Source organism: Pipra filicauda, unplaced genomic scaffold (assembly GCF_003945595.2).
Source record: "Pipra filicauda isolate LSUMZ 115617 unplaced genomic scaffold, ASM394559v2 scaffold121_size3267253_pilon, whole genome shotgun sequence".
NCBI classification, from domain to species: Eukaryota; Metazoa; Chordata; class Aves; order Passeriformes; family Pipridae; genus Pipra; species Pipra filicauda.
The window spans coordinates 2,880,227-2,902,058 of NW_024103674.1; the positions used below are offsets into that span (position 1 = coordinate 2,880,227).

General features: G+C 44.2%; 2 protein-coding genes across 3 annotated transcripts in view; one reads left to right on the forward strand and one right to left on the reverse strand.

Moving 5' to 3' along the window:
- Positions 1–2,675: 2,675 nt before the first annotated feature.
- TTF1 (transcription termination factor 1) lies at positions 2,676–14,743 on the reverse strand. 2 transcript variants are annotated; one of them, XM_039388325.1, is made up of 13 exons: positions 14,686–14,743; positions 11,555–11,659; positions 11,124–11,223; positions 10,070–10,940; positions 9,050–9,300; positions 8,519–8,704; positions 7,072–7,150; positions 6,671–6,801; positions 5,931–6,159; positions 5,560–5,649; positions 5,287–5,352; positions 4,613–4,698; positions 2,676–4,226 (listed from the first exon to the last, which is right to left on the reverse strand). In XM_039388325.1, the coding sequence occupies exons 3-13, from the start codon at positions 11,191–11,193 to the stop codon at positions 4,066–4,068; spliced, it is 2,220 nt and encodes a 739-aa protein (XP_039244259.1). In that variant the 5' UTR covers positions 11,194–11,223; positions 11,555–11,659; positions 14,686–14,743; the 3' UTR covers positions 2,676–4,065. The 2 variants fall into 2 exon arrangements, with proteins under 2 accessions (XP_039244259.1, XP_027595146.1); XM_027739345.2 differs by lacking the exon at positions 14,686–14,743 and adding an exon at positions 11,900–11,919.
- Positions 12,056–21,832, forward strand: part of CFAP77 (cilia and flagella associated protein 77) — a 60,243-nt gene continuing 50,466 nt past the window's right edge. The window contains exon 1 of the mRNA XM_027739285.2: positions 12,056–12,409. Coding sequence (XP_027595086.1) covers positions 12,284–12,409 — 126 coding nt within the window. The 5' untranslated portion in view covers positions 12,056–12,283. The remainder of the gene's footprint in view (positions 12,410–21,832) is intronic.

Here is a 21,832-nt window from a genome sequence, read left to right on the forward strand (position 1 = left end):
TAATAAAATCCCACCCCAAATGCACGGGCGGCTCCAGCTGCCTGCAGTGATGACCCTGGGGGCGCGGGGGTTTCTGATGCAATGGAAGCCGCTCACGGATCCCCCTCGTGCCTCTTCGTGCGCATCCCACAGCCCGCAGGAAAAGGGCTGGGCCCTGCTCAGGCCCGGCTCCTCCTGGGGCTGGGGGATGAAGCCACTGAGCTCCAGGAGCGCCTCTGACCCTCCGGGTCACAGGGGTGACACCACCCCACAGCCTGGGGGGCTCTGAGACAGCAAACAGGGGTCCCCCTCCTTCCATGAACTCCTTGGGGATGGTCCTGTGCAGGACTCGATGATCCTTGTGGGTCCCTTCCAACTCAGCGTATTCTGTGATTCTTGTTTGGATTTAAAGAAACCCACTCAACATCGGAGCTGATCAATGTTGAGCAGCATTCCTTTTTATTGACAGCGCTGGAGAAGCATTGGGGATAGTCCTCCAAAAATGCCTCCAAGGAAATTACAAAAGCAAAAGCATTATATTTTCTAAGGTCTTTACACATTCATGTTAAATCCCGCCTTTCTACGCCTCCTCACTATATAAATCTTTGGTTTCTAGTCCATAAAAATCCTTTGTATGATGTAGCTTTTTTATCTTGGATGAATTACTTCCCAACCTTGAATGTCAAATGCTGATTGGTTACTTGTCCATTTGAAGAGATACATCCTATTTACTTGCAAAAGTTATGTTTTTTTTCCCAGTTGCAAAAACTATATCCATTATCTAAAAGTTAGAAAATTCTCAGCAAGTTAACCAAAAATGCAAGGTTCTTATTACATTAGAATTATACATAACTTTGGCTTAAAATAATTCTACATTAGTTCTTTATTAACTATTTTCTATTTAAGTGTTAGTTTATTAAAATCTTAAAAATCAAAACTTTAAAGAAAAGTTATCTATACTAATAAATCCAGGCTTAATTGGGAATATACAGGATTCAGCAGCTTTTCAGTATACAATATTTAACAGCTCTCTTTCAGACTCGACGGTCTTTGTGGGTCCCTCCCAACTCATCATATTCTGTGATGATTGTGTGATCCTTGTTTAAGACCTTACAGGTGCAGGGGGTAAAAAAAGGCAAGTCCCTGTTTGATCTGCAGCTGCTGCCACCATAACGCTCCTCAGCTTTGAAGTGTGTCTCTGCTGCAAACACAACCCTTGGAACTCATCTCTCCCTGCCTTTGATAACACCACACAGCTGAGTTTTCTGCTGTAACACCACTCAGGCCATGAACACGTCAGGAAAATGCTTGAAGAGACACATCTGCTTGAAACACCCAAGTTTTTAGGTGCTTTTTCAAGTGCTTTCTACACTTGAAGGATCTGTCATGCTCTTATTTATAATGCAGCCTGATACACAAAGCTTTGTCAATGTTATTTCCCTCAGCCTTCTGTGAAGTCTGTTTGGGTTTTTTTTAAACCTCTGCAGAGTTGGCTGTTAGCAATAATATTTAAATATCCACGTGAAACAACTGCCTTCCTATGCCTGTGTTCCCATGGGCCTGGGTAAGAGGATGGCAAAGGAAAAAGCTGCTTCCTCGTGCCATTATTCAGCACGTGGGAAACAATCAACAATTACTCTCCTCCTGCAAAGACTTGCAAATGGATTACACCCATTTTATCTAAGGAGATGCAGATAAGGAGTTTCCTTACTCCCCTCCCAGGGACAGACACACTCTTTTCTCAGGTGTTTTCCCAAAGCAGCCAGTGCAGTGATGGCTTCAAATTTACGGTACCTGCCCTGACTTAACATGTTGCAGAAAAACTGCTTTTAACAAGTATCAGGAAGTCTTTTAGGAGTTTCTGTGATGCAGCAACAGGCCTCATGCCCTGCAGTGATGCTGTGAGCTGGAATGCTCCTGGCTCAGGGCCAAGGGAGTGAAAGTGCCTCGGAAAAATATTTTGGAAGGTGGTTTTGAAGCCCAAACAGGCAAGATAATGAAAGTAGAGAATGAGATAGCAGAGCTAAAACTAAGACAGCTGTGTTGTCTATACTACTGACTAACTGACAGCTATCTCACCCTAATGAGACTGAACTGCAGCTTGACTGCAGGGTGGGTGGGTGACTCCCTGGAGCAGGGAAACCTCTCCAGGTTTGAGATTCCTTTTCTGAGATCCTTCATTGCCCAAAGATGAGAGATCCCTTACTCTGAGAGATCCTTGGTTGAGTGACACCTACAGGATTAGCAGTAAAGAAACATTACTAATCCACGGGGCTACTCAGTATTAATTATAAATTTTACATATATAAACCACTGACCATGTGTGGGACTAAGCCTGGATCCAGCTGCACCCAGACTCCTCTCTGAGACCCCCTCAAAGGGGTCCATTCTGAACCTCATGACTCAACAGGAGGGTCTTTCTTACCCTTTGTGTCTCCGGACTCTTTGTGAATCATTCTACCTTGATTCTAACTCAATTTTCCTTTGTATGTCTCTTCCATGCAGTAATTAATAAGGTGGCAGTAATTAATAAGGTGAACTTTGCCATCAAACTTACTGAATCTTGATAAACCACTGTTAAACTCTGAATTCTACTGAATTTATCTCAGTAAAACATATTGCTGCTTCTCTTTTTTGAGTGAGGTGCATTCCACTCATCCACAACAGTTTTCCTTTAAAGCAAAGAATAAAATAAATCTCATTATGGAGGTAGAAGTTTATTTCTGTGATATCTAGTCTATAAACTCTACAACGAGACAGTTGTTTGTGCTCCAGCCTGCAGACAATTCAGAGATTTCCATATTCCAGGGGAAAAAAAATCCTTGAAAAACACAAACTGTTTAGATGTAAAAGTCCAAGTTTTGCAGCTTTTCACCTTCAAACCCATAAAACAAGAGAAGAACTGGTGTGTGTTTTCCTCCCCTCTGCCCTACTTCATGTCTTGGCTGGAAAACTTACCCTTGTACCAGTGGCTGATCACAGGGGGTGTCCTGCCTGTCCCACAAAAATCCCACTATCTTGAGAGAGACTAAAGCCAGACACAGTTAAATATGGCAAGTTCTCCTTTAAAATCCTTTGCTACAAGTCACATTCCAGACCCTCCAACAAGGCCTTTATTTCAAGCCATTGAAAGTTCTGGATTTTCAGTAACAATTATTAAAGAATTTATCAAAATTACCCTCGAAAAGCAGAGCCTGAGTCTTCTTGCATTATTTTCTAAAACAGTGCATGGGAAATATAAACAAGCCATACAAACACTTTACACAGTAAGATATTTTTGGGGTTTTTTTTCACAGTCAATTTACAAATAATCACTCTGGGCAGAGAGATAAAAATATCATACAAAGCCATGAGTAAAAACTCCCATCTTATTGCTCAATTTTCATATTAAAATGTAGAAATTATCCTTGACACAATAAAAGTATGTGTATGCATATGTATATATATATTTACACTGTCTGTGTCTATATTCCAAATATTAACAAAAACATTTCAAATGCACTGGTTTGGTTTTAGCATGAAATGACATTACAGTTATGAACAGAAATGGACAAATATCCTTTTTATCTAGGAGGTTTGAGAAAAGTGTAAGTCTACATCAAAAATAAAATTAGGTGCTTCTAAGAACAAGATATACCTCTAAAAAAAACAAGTTGAAAGTTGTGCTGTTTCCATCAACACAGATGTCTTAAGGATTGGTTATTACAGAGATTTAAAACCAAACTGAAAACCTTTTTCCAATCTCATGAATTTTAAATAAAGAAAAATAAAGTTCTGAAACCCAAGTTTATTCATAAAGGGAAAAGAGTAGTTTTCAACTTCACAGGAAACAAAGCAGTGAAAAAATTGTATTTAAAAAGCAATGAAGGTTTCTAAAACCAGAGCTAAATGAAAGTAATAAAAAGGAGCACAAAAGCTCTGTTGAACTCAGTCTTCAATATGAAAAAAGAAAATCAGATGTGCCCATCTTGACTTTTCCCATCACTCCACAGCCTGTGTACCTGCAGTTGTTGAGCTGCACCCACTCTCAACCAGATCCATCTGCAGTTAAAAATGCAAATTAGGAGTTGCTTTTAGGACAGTCCATTAATCACTCTCTTCACTGGAGTCAAAAATGTCACTGAATCGGAAAGCCTTTTTCTCCTGGCTGGCTGATAAATCACCAGAACTAAGGTGATTCCACTGCTTTCTTCTTAACTTGTCTTCTAATTCTGGGAGCTTGTATTGATACAGAAAATCTATAATTTCTAGGGGAAAAAAAGAAAAATTAGTTTTAATTGGATCTATTAGGGAACAGGACCTCACAGACAGAAATAACGTTGTGTTAAATGCACAAAATGTCTGTACTGTTCTGATCACTGTGGCTGCAGGAACACCACTGCATGCAAAGATAAATTAAAATGCACAATCATAAAACTTAAAGCCAAGGTGTTAAAAAGAGGCTCACATGCACTGCACAAAGACGACACTGAAAGTTATAAAAAAAAAAAAAATCAGTAAAATAAGTATAAGGCCCAAGATTTGAGCCAATTAGGGGTAACATACATAGGAGAAAATTCAACTAGAATAAGCATTCTTTATTAGATTCAAGCCAAAACCTTAAGGAGTATATACAAACAGCTGGGATACTGACCAGAAAAAGTCTTTTTTTGCCAAGAAGGGACAAAGGAGACTTTTAGCCTGTAAAACTGTACTTGAAGATAGGTTGTAGGGACATCTCTGCAAAGAGAAGAGGTCAAAGAATCAGTGGTGCAAGGAACTGGCACAAAGCTTGGTTGTTACTGAGTTATCCATTCACGAGTGATGCCAGTCAAAAAATAGCTTAGCTTTAGGTAGAAAGGATGGAACTCAAATTGTAATTAAAGCAGGTTTTCAAGACAGCAATTCCCCTTGAAGGTAAGAACCTGCACCGTGCCATCACACACAGTAAATGAAACAAAGTATGTGGAAAAAGGGGAAGTTCAGCATTTATAGGACTGGTAACTTCATATGCAACACTCCTTTATTTGGAAGACAACTTTTTATATTGTATTACACAAGCCTATAATCATCCCTTTTTCCCATTTGTTGATTAACACTTGGAAGCACAGATACACAACACAATATTTGGAATGCCAAGAGTTTCCTGATGTGGTTAAAAGCAAGTTTCAGACCCCGTAGGGATGGTTTCCTGCTCAGTGATATGCCAGGATATACAACTGAATGTTGTCAAACTGAACATATGCTGTGGTTATAGAGCTTTAAGAACTTTGATTCATCTGCTTCAACTACCCTTTCTATCCATAAAAACAGGGGGAAAAGGTTTACCCAATGGCATCACCGAGTTCTTCCCAGTTTACTTCATTGGCATCCTCCACTTTCATTTCATACAGCCTGTGAATGTAAGACAGGAACAGTTTGCAGGCAGAATTCAAGCCATAATTCAGTGCCCCCAGCTCCCCCAAGTCAGAAGGCACAGGACATTTAGTCCAGAGTAAGAATGGTTGCAAAACACATATTGAGCTGCAAGCAGGCCGTTCTCCCCCTGCAAGCTTTTATAAACCAGCTCAGAACCAACATCCCAGTGCCTCTGAACTGTACCTTTTAATAAGAGTGATCTTGTTCTGTACTCCCTTGATCCATCTATGTAACGTCTGCCCTTTGGACATCTTCTTTACTAAAATTGAATTCCTTTGAAAACACAGAGAAACAGGTTTCTATCATTTCAAGAAATTCTAAGCATCAAGATGCTACTGCTGTCACAGAGAGGCAGAAATCAGGCTTTGCTATCACAGCAAAAAGAAAACTTACCCCAGCTAGCAAAGAGTTATTTGTCTCAGACACATCTGCAACACCTCTTCCGTGGTCTACAGTCTATTACATGTCCTACCAAATGATCGTGACAGCACAAAACACAGAAGAAATACTCCCCAGAACACATCTGATTATCTCAGGTGAGCACAAACCCTTACCATTTCTGTTTACATTGTCTCCAGTATCGACTTCCCACTTTGGTTTCAATCTCAGTCCATGGGAGTTGCTGGCACAGTTTCTCACGGTCAACCCAGAGATCCCTGTTTGACTGTTCCAGGGAGGAAGGAGAACTTCCATCTTCCATTTCCAGTTTTTTCCTTATCACTTCCTTCACTGCATGCTTTAACTTCTGGATCTCTTCCTTTGTCCAAGGACCGTAATTAATAGCTGAAATTGAAAAAAACACCAGATTGAGGCATAATTTATCATATAGGATTAGGGAAAAAGGCAAAAGAGCAAGTGTTTCACTTTGCATTGTTATTATTTACAGACCAGCTTCTTAACACACCTCCTAGAAACTCCTCTCCATACCAGACTTGAGAGTTCAGCCTAATCACTAAAGAACAGTCTGATCCCTAGTTTTTAAAACCTGCCTGCCAAACTCCTTCTGCCCTCCCTGTGAAAGCATCTATTTGTATGTCAGTTCTGTTTAATAAAGAGTTGTATTTGTTCCATTTCTTTTCCCTTTTCTATCAGAGACCGTTCTTATCCCTTCCATATGAAAATGCAATCAGTAGTCTGAAGAAAAGGGCCACCACTGCAAAATAATTAATTAATTTTTAAAAAACCCACACACTTAGGGACTTCTTCATGTGTAGGGTACATAAAACATACAGTTCTAATATAATTTCTCAAATTGCATTACACAAAATTAATGGCTTTTCTTAAAATTACATACCTGACTTGATTTCAGAGAATTTCATAGCAACTGAGAGGTTAGAACGGGACATCAGCTCAGAAATCTTCTTCCAGTCATTGCCATGCATAGCCTGATACTTCTTTAATTGTTCTTTTTCTTCCTTAGTGTACCTGGTTGAGGAAATGGGCACTGCTGTAAATTCAAACTATTTCAATCTTTTAAAAGAGCTGTAACCTCTACAGGTGATCAATGTTACTCATCACTACCACTTCAAGTCACATTTTAGAAGAGAGGAATCAGTAAGGACTAGTCAGAAAAATGACCTGTCCATTAAGACACAGTAACTGGCACAAATGGCAAAGATGATCTTCTTTTATATAAATTTTTCATGCAAAAATAACCAACATGAGCATTCAGAAACCCTTAAATTATTCCCTTACCTTCCTTTATAATTATTTGGGTCAAACATCTTCCTTGCTCTGTAATATATCAGCCTCCAGGGTCGGGGTATGCCCTCAGCTAGAAGGTAAAGGATCATTTTTAAGAAACGTTTCTTGCAGTGGTGAGGCCACTTTAAAAAAAAAGTTAAAAAAAAAAATGGCAAAACAAAACCCAAACCCAACACCACACATTTTCATGACTGTGCTGCCAACAACAGATTCTCTCCCCTCAAGAGAATGTACCCCTGCACATGTGTGGGTGAGTATCAGACACTGAACTTCTGAACTCTCAGGCACAAACCTGCTCCTCACAAGCTACAAACTCTGTGGACTGGCTGTGCATTTGATCCAGGTGTAATTAAAATTTAACTGACATAGTGAATACTCCTGTTCATAGAGAGACACGAGACAGCCACCAGTGAGGAGGCTGATGAGACACTGTCCTTCTGCACACAGAGTATTTCAGCTGGGAAAGGCAGGCCAGCAAAACCAGTGAAGATCTCTGCTGAAGGGAAGATCCAATTTCTGGGAACACATGACAACCTTGGTGAACATTGCCCAGGAGAGGTGACTGCAAGTCACATAACACTGATGTGACTTCCCGCCAAGTTTTCCCAGACAGGAGCAAACTCCCAGACTGGAACAGAAATCAATGTTGGGCGAATGTGACAGTGCAGAGGGACCTGTGTGTGTGAAACAATCAGAGAGGAACAAATCTGTAGCCTCTTTGACCCTTAAATCCCAATCCGTTACAAGTTGCCATTTACTCTGCCTTGCCTGCATGAATTCACAGAATGAAGCCCCTGAGAAAGTGGCCTGAGCAGATTCAGCAGAGATGTTACACAATGAACACGTTTGCCAGGTGATGTCTGAATGTTTTCTAGCCAAGAAAAGCCCAATAAGATGAGTAAAGAGGGGGAAAAAAAAAAAAAAAAGAGGTGCTCCTCCTACAAACAGAATCGGAGCCATAAGAATTCTGTTTTCCTCAAGTCTTGGAAAACTGACTGTTTGGCTAAAGTCACCCTTTCTCAAGTTTCTGCCCTCACTCAGTCCTGCACCTGCCACCTATTTATGTGCTCTAAGAACAGTTGACAATTTCAGACAAGACTTAAATCAATCACAGCTGCCATTAATAACCTTAATTACTGCCCAACAAATAATGCACCTGAAGCCATAAAGCCTAAATATAAAAGTTTGAAGCTCTTTAAGTGTTACTGGTCTTGATATTTTATCATCTCTAAACTCTTCCTACCTGAGACCAGATAATCTTCACAGTATTATGTTCTCTTCTTATCAACAACATCATCTCACCAGCATGCTCCTTTTTTGACCAAATTCAGCAATATCAGTGCTTTTCAATAAAAATCAGTTTAAAAAAATATATCATGGTATCACCAGGCTGTGGAATGGAACATTCAGCTCTTTGAGAAGGAACTAAAATACTTACAAATTTTCTCACAGAACTGATGCTTTGCCTTGAGGCGATTGATTGTTTCTTTATCTTCTGGATACCTGGAGGTGAACAGGAGTTTCTCAGCACTGTCTATCCCACTGATGGATAAGAACTCCTCAACATTTTTCCGGATTTGGTTGTTTTCCTTCTGGGTAAATCTGCCAAACTTGACAGCCATGCCTACAATATACAAAGGTAAAAAACAAACAAACAAACAAGTCAAACCTCAAGTATCATCTTTTATATGTTTCAGGTTTTAGCTCAGGTTTGAAAAGAGATCAACAAATCCAAAGGGGGGAAAAAAGAAAATTGCAAGAGACAAACCAGTAATTTACACACACAGTTTGGACTGTAATTTAACAATTAGAAAGTAGATGCTACAAAACACAGAAACAGAAAATATGTCAGTTGGAATGAAGTGAACCACTCCATGGATGCAACAGGCATGATACAAATAACTATTTTCCCTCTGTCAAAACACAAGCACAGTCCTTCCTCACTGCAACAGCATTTTAGAGAGCTCACCTTGTTTTTTAAACTGTTTAAACCTTGCCAGGTCTCTTCCAGCCATCTTCTTGATGGAAGTGTCTGAGATATTCTTCACATGAGGAATAAACTCTTTCAATTCTTCTCTGGCAGCATCCAAATCCACAAATGAAGACGTGAGAGAGTCCACGTATTCATCATCATCCAGACTCACCTCATCAGAGGCTGCCATCTCAGCAAAGGAACTGTTCTGGTTCTTCTTGTTATTTGATGCTGAGGGTTCTGGGGTCCTGATATTTAAAAACAAAACCAGACATAAATACACCACTAGAAGTCCAAACCAGAGATTTTTCTTAGCATCTCTACCACTAAAAGAATGAACGTGCCCATTCATTAAAGGAACACTTCACACATCCACCCCCTTGTATTTCCAACCTCTTAACACAGATATAATTTATTATCAAATTTCTATACTTACAATAGTCAAAGAGCTTTCTGAGGTTTAGAAAATCCACAAAGCTCTCACCCTTGGACATACTGAAGAAATAGTGTCTCTTGGTACCACTGGCACACAGATTTTTTTCCATCTGTCCCTTACTAGTGCACTTATTGTGGGTTCTTGACACTGTAAAAGCATCAAGAGCTACTTACAAGAACATTTGTCTGCACAAAACATTAAATTCTTTAGGTGACCTTACTAGTTGCTTGGTTAAAATGCACATGTTCACTATAAATACCAAATTTAACACACAAACTCCCTTCTTTCCTCTTCCCCTCTTTTTTTTTTACTAAATATGAATTGCTTGAACTTAAATTATTTCTATATCTGCAGGTTTTAGAAAGGAGGAAAGAGCCCACACTGAAGGCTACAGTAGTGCATTCTTATAAATTGTTATTGTATTTCCATAAGATAAAGAAGCTTTTAAAGTAGGTCTCTAACATCTCAATATGCTGTGTAAGTTAAAAGTTTTTCTTTAAAATACATACAAAACAGAATGAAGAAAAATCTGTGGACCCAAATAACATTAAAAAAAACCAGAAAAGAACTCCTAAACTTACATCTCATCTGACTCTGAAGAACTTTCTTCCGTGACAAAAGCACTGCTTTTAATTGCCTTGTTAGCATGTCCTGGAGTTTTCTGAGCTCGATCAGGTGCTTTACTGGGTGTGGAAAAATCAGCAGGTACTGAGGGCTCGCTCGTGGTAGAAGCAGCATCAGAGTCACCATCCTCGTGCCTCTGCCCCTTCTGGGCACGTAAAGGCCACCCTTTGTCCCCCACTGGCCTGTTTTGCCCTGGAGATGACAACAATGCCTGGTCAGCAGCTCCATCTGTGTCCTCCTGCCCACCCTGGGCACTGCTGCCTCTCCTTTTTTTCTTCTTCTTCCTGGGTTTCTCTCTGCTGTTTTCGCTGGGTCTTTGGGAGGGAGGCCCCTCACGCTCCTCACCCACTTCAGGCAGCTTTGCTTTTTTCTTTTTCTTCTTGGGGTTTTTTTTAATGTACACATAATCCAGAGTGCTGCCCTGGCAGCCCCCAGGGCTGTGCTGGTTCACCAACACGCAGGTGACATCGCTCTGCTCGTCCATGCTCTCACTGCATTCCTGCTTCCTTCTCTTCTTCTTGGAAGCCTCCATTCCAGTTCCATTGGTAATTTCCTGGTCTATTCTCACACAGTAATCAGCTATGGAAGCCTGCTGCTTCTCACCCTTGTTTTGGGCTTTTTTCTTCTTCTTCTGGCTGCCCTCCCCACCCTGTGCTCCTCCGTTTTCAAACAGCAGAGGAGAAGCTCGGCCGAGCTCCGGGTCTTCCCCACTCCCATCATTCCCATGTTGGTCGTTGCACTCCTTTTGTTTTCTCTTCTTCTTCTTCCTCTTCTTGAGGAAATCCTGCCCTTGAAAATCGTCTGTACATGCCATTCCTTTCATTTTTTCTTAGATAAAAGACAAGAGCTTTATTGGAGCGTTGTAATTTATTTACCATGACACACGTTAAACAGTACAAAGCCCTCCCCCCCCCCAAAAAAAAACCAACAACAAAAAGCACAAAACTCACCCAAAACTTTAAAAATTAAATGATCCGTTTTATCTTAGGAACATCAAATAGAAACACTCACTTTTCAAACCAGCTGGTTTTGCAGAGTGCCTATGAAAAACTGACACCTTCTTTGTGGAACAGATGTGCATCACAGCTGGACTCAGCCTGAAAGTGCCTTCCTGGAACACCAAAATACACACTTTAATAACTATTAATTTGATTTTGAGTAACTAAGCACCGTTAGACTGTTTTGTTCAACTCTGCTTTCAGCACTGAAGCAGCAACAAGTTAAAATTAACAGAGAAATATCAGACTAATCAGCACTAAATCCAATTCTCAAATTAGAAGCTTCTGACGGGTTCTGCCCGCGCTCAAACCGGCCTATGCTGAGCTCAGCCCTGCCGGCTCTGTCCCAGCACACGGCAATTCCTGAAGAATACAGTTACACAGAGCAGGCACGAAGGATATTCAGCACGTTTTCCACATCCAGCACACAGAAGAAGTACTTACCGAGCAACACTCGCGTCACGTTCGTAACGCGAGCCCTTGAATTTCGCAGCCCCAGGGCAGTCTGCAGCGCTGGCCGGCGCCGGGCATCACCGGCTGGCGAAGGCCCTGTGGGCAGACACCGAACCGCTCACACACAACTCGCCCCAGCGCCCGTTTACCTATAAACCCGCCCGTAGGCCCGGCCGAGGGCAGGGCCCCGCCGCTCCCCTCCGCCGCCCTGGGACTACCGTGGACACGCACCCAAGGCGTTGTCGGCGGCGCCAGGACCCCGCAGCCCCTCATGAACCCCCAAAACCCCTCACGAACCCTCAGACCCCCCGGCCCGGCTCCGGTCCCGCCACCTACACGTGGGGTCCGCCCGCGCCGCCGTCCGCCCGTGCCGCCGTTCCGCCCGTGCCGCCGTCCCCCCCGCGCCCCGCGGCCGCCGGATCTTCCGTTCCCCTCGGCGGAAGGGCCCCCGGCCGGACCCGTGAGAGCGGCGCACCGCCCGTTGCCCGGGAGACGGACGACGCCGCGCGCGCCCCGCGATCGGTGGGACCGGGACCGGGACCGGGAGAGACCCCCCGGGACCGGGACCGACCCCCCGGGGCCAGGAGTGCAGAGAGAGAGACACACCGGGACCGAGACTGAGACTGCAGAGACAATCCCCGGGACCGGGACCACCGAGACTCCCGGACCGGCACCGCCAGGAGACCCCCGTGAACAGGGACCCCCGAGAGCCCCCCGGCCATGGCGGGGGGCAAGGCGGGGCCCCGGCGGCGGCCCATGACCTTGGCCGAGGCGGGCCCGGGCACCGAGAACGAGCGGCTCGGGGTGATCCGGCTCAGCATGTTCGAAAACCCGCTCATCATCAAGGTGAGCCCCGCGACCCCACTGCGAACGGGACCCCCGGGAGGGCCGGAGGGGGGGGGTCACGGTCCCCGAGGCAGCTCCTCAGCGGAAAAGGTTCCCCTTAAAGTTGAAAACGGGAGGGGAAATTTGGTTTCCTCGCTGCTCCTTCGTGTTTCAAAGTCCCAGTGGTCCCAGAGGGTGACGGGTACAGAGTTCTCCCTCTGAGGGTCGGGGGTTTTCCCAGTCTGTGGTCCCACGGTTTGGGGAGCTCGGGGACAGGGACGGGGATGTCACTGAGGTGGCTCTTCATCCCCCCCAGAAGATGAGGCAGAGGAGGGTGACACACAAACTGCACCTAAATACCACCAGCACTGGAAGGGGCTGCCCAGAGAGGTGGGGGGGGTCTCCATCCCTGGATGTGTCCAAGGAATGGCTGGACATGGCACTCGGTGCTCCGATCTGGTTGACAATGTTGGTCAAAGGTTGGACTCAATGATCTTGGAGGGCTTTTCCAACCTTAAGGATTCTGTAATTATGATTTTCAGCCCTGCTGTGGAGGCACTGGTCCCTTCTCAAACTCCTGACACTTCTCAACTTGTATCCCCGCCCTGCCCACCGGCCGAGCTCGGGGCGGGCCTTACGAAGTTTTAGGCATCTCCCTTCGGTTGGTTCCTCCTTCTCGACCACCGCAGGTCCCGCTTTAACCCCGCCTGCCCCGGACCGAGCAGCAGCTGAAAGTGCAGCTCCCGTCCCCTGGATGGCACTCGCGGAACAGCTTCGTGCCCGAACCAGCGCTCCCAGCCCGGTCCCCAGCAGGGAACGAGCCCCGAGCCCTCCGGGCCGGGGGACACGGCGGGTGCAGCTGGATCGGCTGCTCTTTGGTCCTTTCCCTGCCGAGGTTCTGCTCCAAAGCCTCGTTTTCCCAACGCAGCCGGCGGTGACACTTTAACCGCGGAGTTCAGCTCTTGAGCTCCCTCAGTAATCGCACCCCGGCTTGGAAGTCGGCCATAAAAAGTCTGGAATATCGCTGAAAATTTTAGTCTTTGCAACGTTGAATAACTTTTCTTGCTTTCTCATGAAACTCTAAAAATATGTTTGGAAATTATATCAGGCAAAGAAAAAAAGAAAAGCAGGCTTTGCATCAGAACTCAAAAGTAGCTTCACTTGTTCAAATCCACAACTTCGACTTTCTTTCTTTTCCTCTGGATCCTGTAAATTTGATGGGAAGTGTCTTTGCTTAAATGTGGAATAAGGGGTGATTTCTCACCCAGTTGCCCCATAGAAAGAGCTGGTGTGACACAGAATGTGAACCTCCTCGGGATGGAGGCAGCCCCACACCTTCCTCATCCCTCCAAACTGATCTGCCTTTCTCAGCAAAGGGTGTTGGTAAATACCCTTGTAGATAATGCCTGAAAAACATGTAATTATATGGCATTCTGGGTATGCAAAGGCATAATTGAAGGGCTTGGGTCAATTCTACTTATTTACATTCCTGAAATTGCAATATGTATAAACCACCCGTGTGAATCCCAGCTCCACAAATGGAACACTGGGAGAATTATAACACTGGAGGGAGACTCTTTACAAGGGCTTGTAGTGACAGGACAAGGGGGAATGGCTTCAAACTCACAGAGGGCAGGGTTAGATCAGATACCAGGAGGAAACTCTTCCCTGTGAGAGTGCTGAGGCCCTGGCACAGGTTGCCCAGAGAAGCTGTGGCTGCCCCATCCCTGGAAGTCCAAGGCCAGGTTGGACAGGGCTTGGAGCAACCCGGGATAGTGGAAGGTGTCCCTGCCCATGGCAGGGGGTGGAACTGGATGAACTTTAAGGTCCCTTCCAATCTGGATTTCTGCTCCGTGGCCAGGTAAAACTAAAATTAGAGCAAGTTTTTTTGGGGGAAAAAAAAATAGTGTTAGATTTTAGCATCCTGGACAATTCCTGTTCTCTCGGGGCTTCCTTGCCAGGGGGGTGCCTGCTGGTAGGGATGTAAGGAGATTTGCATCCACCTGATGGAATCCTTGAGCATGGAGCAGCCGGGCTGTTACCAGGGATGGTTTTACTCTTGGAACCAGCGGTAATTTCACCTCGTGGTAGGTTCTGTTGTAAAGTCTGTGGCAGCAAACTGCTGCCCCCCTGCCAGCTGCCTTCCCACACTGTGCTGTGCCCCAGCAAATGCTGGATTTACCAGGGTGTCCTTCACTGCCAGGAGGTGACAGGGAAGGGATGGCATTTGACTGGGTGAATGCTGGCACTTGGCCAGTCCCCCTCACTGGTGCACACACTGGCACTGGCATACTTACAGCATCAGCCCTCTGCCACATCTCCTCCTGCTTCCAGCTGCAGTCTGGAGCCTCTTTTCCCTCAGGAGAGCCCTGGGGACATGGCATTTTGGAGAGGCTGGCCAGCAGGTCCCAGCCCTCACGCTGTGCAGGGCCACCTGAAAACCAAGGACACAGAGATGGTTTAGAAGAAAGGGACAAAAGGTTTTGAGACAAGTGCTGCTTGGACAAGTGCTGCTGGCAGCTGAGGGAGGGCATGAGGAACACACAGCTCCAGCAGCTGCCATTCAGATCCTCTGGACAGCAAATACACAGGAACCTGAGGCCCAGGAGTGATGGATGGGACACTTGGTCCCCAAAACCTTGGTGAAAGTGTGACATACCCCCACTTTGCATGCAGCAGCCAACAACAGGATCTGCTGCTTTCTTTCCCAGTTCTTTTATTTATCTTCTAAATGTGGCATCACGTATCCAAACGAGACCACTGCCCAGACTGTTTCTGGCTCTGCCCAGCCCCATCCCACCAGGATGTGTCCACACACACTGGCTAGCACAGATTAAAACCATCATCTTCTCACATCAAAACTTCTAGGGATAAATGCTCTAATTTTTCTCTGCTAGAATGCATGATGTGTTTTAATTAATCGAGGAGTTAAATGAGTTATCAATATATATATTTGCTTGCAGCATAAAACTGAGGAAAGTATTTCATCTACTGATTCCAGTGAAAAACTGAGCGAAGCATTTTTGGTTTGTTTTCACCAATAAAAGCCTTAGCCAAGCACTTTCCCAGTACAAACTTACTGAAAATTCCTGTGTTACAAAAATAAACCAGCTCTGGGAAGGAAATAAAGAGCTTACCACACTTAACCCCCGGCATGCTCAACAGGAACTACAGAAAAAGTTGTCCATAGAAGTTTGGTGACATTCATATGGAGATCTTCTGGATAATATGGCATAAATAAGTTCCAAAGTCATTGTGTCACCAGTGTGAAATCAGACATATCCCTGGGGTGTGAAGGTAAATGGAGAATTCAGCCCCACGTGCCAAAGCATCCTCCTACCTGTTTAAGTGGAGCCCCAGGACATGCAGAAAGCAGGGAACTGCTCTCCAGGAAATGCCCTCAGAGCGAGAGGCACCTGACTCACCTTCAGAGCCCCCACAGCAGCTCTCAACATGGAAAAAGTTGTTTCAGAATCAGCAGTTCTGAGGAGGAAGAGGAGGATGGTGAGAGCACGGGAAAGGCTGGCACCAGGTCTCAGTCCAGGCTGCAGGAGAGACAGAGATTTAACAAACAGAACTGCTGGAATGTGCAATACTTGTTTTAAAAGCTGATTATTTACATGAAAACTGATGCCAGGCTCTCTTTATTGGTCTGAATGCCAGGCCATTTAGGATTAATTTTCCTAAGCTTCCCTCTCCGGCCCTTAGGGCTAGAATTTTTTCTTTTTTCCAAATAGGACTGAACAAAAGCCACAGGACTCCAGCAATAAAATTTCAGTGGCTACAATCTCCAGAAGAAGAATATATGATCAAAAAAAGCTCACAAAACCACAGGAACTGGCACACGAGGGCCCAGTAATCCCAGCAGAGGAAGGATTTGCTAAACCAGGGAGAGTGAACTGCCCTTTTTGTGGAGGAAGAGGAGGCACAGGAGAGCTCTCCCTGGGCTCCCCCAGGAGCTGCTCCATTCTCAGGGAGGGTGGGGGTAACAACAGGGCACTAACCAGGTGGCCACAGGACTCCACTCCCTAGGTGGGTACCAGGTAAAGGCAGAAATCACTCACCAGGCTTTGGTTTTTCCTCTCACTCCTCTTGAAGTATTTCTGCCACAGAACAAGGCACTGCTGAAAGTTGTTGCAAAATCATTTCGGTTTCTGGAATGAACCACAGGATGGACAAAAGCAAGCAGGGACATTTGATCAAACTAAAATTGTGTCACATCGTGAAAAAAGGGGGAAAAAAGCTGTAATTAAGCAAGAGACAAACATGGACAAATGCACGGTGTGAAAAAGAATGTTAGAACTTGGAGCTGTAAACTGCATCATCACAAACATCTCTTGCAAACAGTAATTACTGAAAGGACAGGTTTTCCATTACTCTGGAGCTGAAGCATTATTAATAAACCTGCACTGTGGCTGCAGTGGGGCTTTTACATCTGAATGTTGTGTTCAATCTTTAAGCCTTTATCCCTTACCTTACTGTGAGGTGTTTTTTTTTAACATTCTCTCCAAATCCACTCATCTTCTTTAGCTTTTCTTGCATCACCCTGCTGAGGAGCCAAGGTGAACCCAGAACCACACTCCCATCTCTCCAAGCCCTTTCCCAGGGCAGAACCAGGAGGCACCACTCACCTGTGTAATCCTCACCCACCTTTGTGCAAGGATTGCTGACCTGGGCAGGAAGGGAAGGTGCTAAAAGAGAGGCTTCCTTAAAAATACCCCCATGGCTGGATGCTCCGAGAGGGCTGGATGAGCCATCAGAAATGTGCAGGGGTAGTGTCTGTGTGAGGACTGGCACTGACAGGAGCAAAATCATGCCCTTTCCACCCAGGGCACCCAGGCTCTGAGTGAGCTGAGACAGCCCAGGCAGGGATGTCAGATCCCCTTATCCCTGCTCTCCTCCAGTGATCTGGGCCTTCAGCCACAGCCAAGCTGCTTCCACGTGGCCCAGCTCTGCTGCTGGCATCACAACTCTGTGAGGCAGCTTCCAGAATATTTAGATAACTTCCCTCAGGTGTTAGCTTTGATGATTTAAATAACTCTGTTTCCTCTCCTAACCTAAACCTGCTCTTAGCTGTTTGGAATCAATACATCTGTTGAAAATTTGGTCAGAGAGCAGGTTTTAGTTTGTCTGCTCAGGTAAAGAACCCCCACAACACAGAGCAGAGTGGCCACAAGTGCCTTGAGCTGTATTTGCAATAAGGTTGTCTTATTTGCTGTTAATTATACTATTTACCTCAAATCACTGCATGTGCTGAGCATCCTGCCTTCTGTGCTTCCTGCTTGGGGACACTGAGGTTTAATTAGTGTTTAGGCAGCATTTTGTGTGCTTATTACTATTATTATTATATCACTCGTACCATTATATTTTTGCAATCTAAGACCAGTGTTGTGCTTTTAAAAATGTATTCTGAAATGTCTACATTGTACAGCTCAATAATTCATTAGAGAAATAAGCTAATGAAGGGCTGGTTAGTCAAATAATCATTAGGTTTGGTTCTGAGCTTTCTTTCCAATGCTCCGACTTCTAAGGGTTTTCTTCTCAGCATGAACTCATTTAAGATTTTTAAATGAATTATTTGGTACACTAAAAATTAAACTCCTTATGAGCTTTAGTGCCCTCCCATATTTTGCACAGACACCACTGAAATAAATAAGGTATTTCCAAGAGGCAAATAAACATTCTGCATGAGCGAAAGGAGTGGTTTTTTTTACTCCTGGTTATTTGAACACAGGACTTGGGCTGCACACTGCCAGCTGTGATTCAGCAGGCAGAGGGACAGCACCAGCAGCACCAGGCATTCAGAGCTGCTCACCCCCAAGATCCACATGCAGGATGCAAAATCAAGCAAAAGGGCATTTTGATCCTTTATGTGAACAAAACAATGCAAATTGGTGAGACTAATAAGCCCAGAAACGTTACAAGGTGAATGCCTTTTATGTTCATGAAAATCTTCTATGTTTATTTGTCTAATACAATGGAAATAAAGCTTCAAAGGCTCTTTGATTTAAAAGTGCATTATTGAAGTCAGCCAGAACGATAATAATGGTTAGACCAAATTGTTGCATTATGACCCTAATGGCAGCATTGTCATAGCACAGAACATCTGTACAGCCTCTTGCCTCATTTGGTGGTGATGTAAAAGCAAAAATTAAGCCAAAGGATGAGAGAATGAGGGCAGAATAGGGAAAAAACTAAAATGAAAAAGGCTCACAAATGGGTCCATACATTCACAGTGCACCCAGAGCTGCAGCAGGATATAAATTTTTATGATGAACCTAAAACTTAGGCTTTATTATCTGAAAGATTTAAGAAACTTTGGGGGAGAACCCCCACCAGTTTATAGTGCTGGCCTTGAGCCACACTAAGGCAAGAGATTATTTTCAGACCAAGTCAGGGATAATCCAAATCCCGCTAATATGACCTTAACCCACCAACCCTTCTCCAGGAACACCAAGCCCAGCAGACAGAGCAGCACCAGAGACCCAGCTAAAACTTGTAAGAGCACAGGAACAGCTCTCCCCTCTTTCCTCTCCATCCTCGGCTTCCCACTCCACCACCAATAAATATCCCTCCTTCTCTGGAAGAGGCACCAGAAAGTGCCCTGAGCACAGAGGAAAGGCTGGTGGGGGCTCAGTGAGGACAGTCCTGGACAGGAGGGTGTTAGACAGGCAACTGCGGGGCAGCTGCCCAAGGAAAAGGTGAAAAACTCTTTATTTTTACCTTCCCCACAGTCATTCCCCTCCTTTTTGAGTGCTGCCTGGCAGAACACAGAGCAAACAGAGCCTGTCCTCGGCAACCACAGGGACCAACATTTTCAGCTCCTCATTTTTGCAAGTTTTTAGCCTCACTTTCCCCAAGGGCAGATTGCTTTCCATGCAAATTCTTAGAGCTGCTCTTATGCCTAATTATTGAATTTGAGAAGCCTTTGTCATCTACCAGGGATTGTTTTGTTCTTGCTTGGCTGCTCACATTGTACAGATTAGATAGAACCTGCATTTCTGAGAATATTTTCCTTTTTAACCATTTGTATTTTATAAAATAAATTACATTGACTTTTCTACTCACATTTATTTGAAGTAGCATAGATAAATGGAAGTGGGACTCTTATTACTAGATTTCCAACAACAGCCTTGAAGAAAACTTCAATATCAAGGGAAATACCTCTAGTTTGATTTGTTTAAGCAAACCAACACAGGATTTGTGCCTAAAAATCTTACAAGTGAAACCTGATTAAAAATAATAGTGTAACTCCCAGGCTGGGGGAATAAAAATCAGTAAAGCAAACACAGTGAACCTTGTAAAGAGCAAAGTAGCCTGAAAAATATCACTGGTTTTTATGAGGAGCTTCGGGCTGCTCACCCAGGTAGAAGAGCCCCTTTGTTTGCAGCTTTTCAACTTCCCAACATTTGCTGTCTCCATCACCCTTCCAGCTCCCAGGAGATGCCAACGGGATGGTCAGGAGGTGCCTGTAACTCCACTAATGACCACGTATTATGGGGTGTTAAAGCCCTACTCTAACCCAAACCCAAGTTTCCCCACACGAGCTCCATCCCTCATCCTTGCCAGGCTCTGTCCCACCGCTCCTGGAGCCGCGGAGAGGGGCTGCAATCCCACCTCTGCCACAGCCAGGGAGCTGAAATCATTCCCAGCTTAGCCCCAGCGCTGAAAAGCACAGTCCCAGATCACACCCGTGGTTAGTTAGCATTTAGATAGGCTGGGCCGGGGCTCTCCACAATAGGCATCAAAGCTGAACTCTTGGTGCAGCGAGAGGGATTAATTTCTTTAACCAACATGCCTGATCTGGCCTATCTCATTACCCTGCCTTGTCAGTGTCGATGTTAGATTTGATTGAAGATTATACCATTTAGGCCTTTCCCCTGTTTTCCACAGAAATCAGGCCTATTGAATTGCACATTCTTCCATGGGCCCCTGTCAATACTCAGTGGCCTGAGCCTCTAATTCTGCTTCATTTAAACTTCATCAACTTTTCCAATCAAGTGGAAGGATCTGAAATAGGCTCCGTAAGCAGAAAGGCCCTTTTTTCCTTTTGTCAGATAATTTATTCTGTTTTCTCTTTCTCTCCCCCTCGCTTCCCCACCTCTTTCTCTTTTTCTTCTTTTCGCTCCCTTTCCCTGATGCTGAAAATGAGATTACAGTATTTAAATGACTATGATAATCAATCGGGGGACCTTGAGCCGAGATTGAGGTTAATTTTTCTTAGCAGAACAAAGAAGCGTGATGCCATCGGGGATTTGAAGGTGCAATCTGTGTTTCATGCTTGTATTCCTGCCTTCCCCCCCCCCCCCAAACAGAAACTGCAGTTTTAGGAGTCTTTTCTTGTTTCTAACTATGCAGTTGTTGTGATTTTTTTTTTTTTTTTAAGAGGCAACCCCTAGGAGAGAAAAAATGCAATTTCGGGCTGATAAACAGCTAACAGCCTTCAATCAACAATTTTAATAAGAAAAAAAAATCACTTACATGGTGAGACTGCACATCTAATGAAAATGCTATCATTACCTTATTTATTTTTAAATATATTTGGAATAATTGTCAGCAGTGCTAGGAGTAGTCCTTCCAGCCTACACAGCAGAGTTGGGAACTTTTAACTGAATTCCCCCTTTTATCCAGCCACTCTTCCTACTTAGCAGCTTTCTTGGTTGCCTGGAAAAAAGTTGAAACTTTTGTCATGATTTTGCTAATCAGAAATGGAATCGCTTATGTTCTTCTTAGAATCTGCCTTGAAATGGCTTGTTAAGTCTTTAGATGATGTATTTTTGGTTGTAACACGCCAGCTCACCTGGATCATTCCCATTCCCTGCTCTGGAAGAGAGAAAGAGAAAAATATGCATTTCTTTGCTTCCATCCTAGCTGTCTTGTCAGTGCTGTTTTACATGCTGCCACCCAATGTTATCTTTTATTTGTGTCAGGAGAGAGGATTTGACAAGTTCAGTATACAATGTTCATTTGGCAAGGCAAATTTTTCATACCAATTTTGAGTAGAAAATGAAACCATCTTTCAACACAACGAGCAGCATCATTTTTGGACAGACTTATTATGAGAAGAAGAATTGCAAAACTTTTATTTCCCCGCACGATCCAAAAGAAAAACAAACCTGGAAATGAGACATTTAAACAAAAAAATAAATACATGTATGAATGTTTGAGGCCATCAGTTTGTTTTAGAAATAAAAAAATAACCACCGGCTGCTGTCAGGTAGCTGTGGCCTCCTTTTTGTTAATCAGATGCTGCTGAATTTGGTTGCATCATAATGTAGCTTTTGTTTCAAACCTTTTAAGCTGTCAGACGATTGGGGAAGGCAGATCAGACCGACTTGAGAAGTTTGTCAGCGTTTGCCAAGCAAAACAGTCATTAGTCAACAGTGTAGGCTGAGCTTTGGGAAGGGGCTCAGGGCCTGAGCCAGGGAGGGACCAGGGGCATTT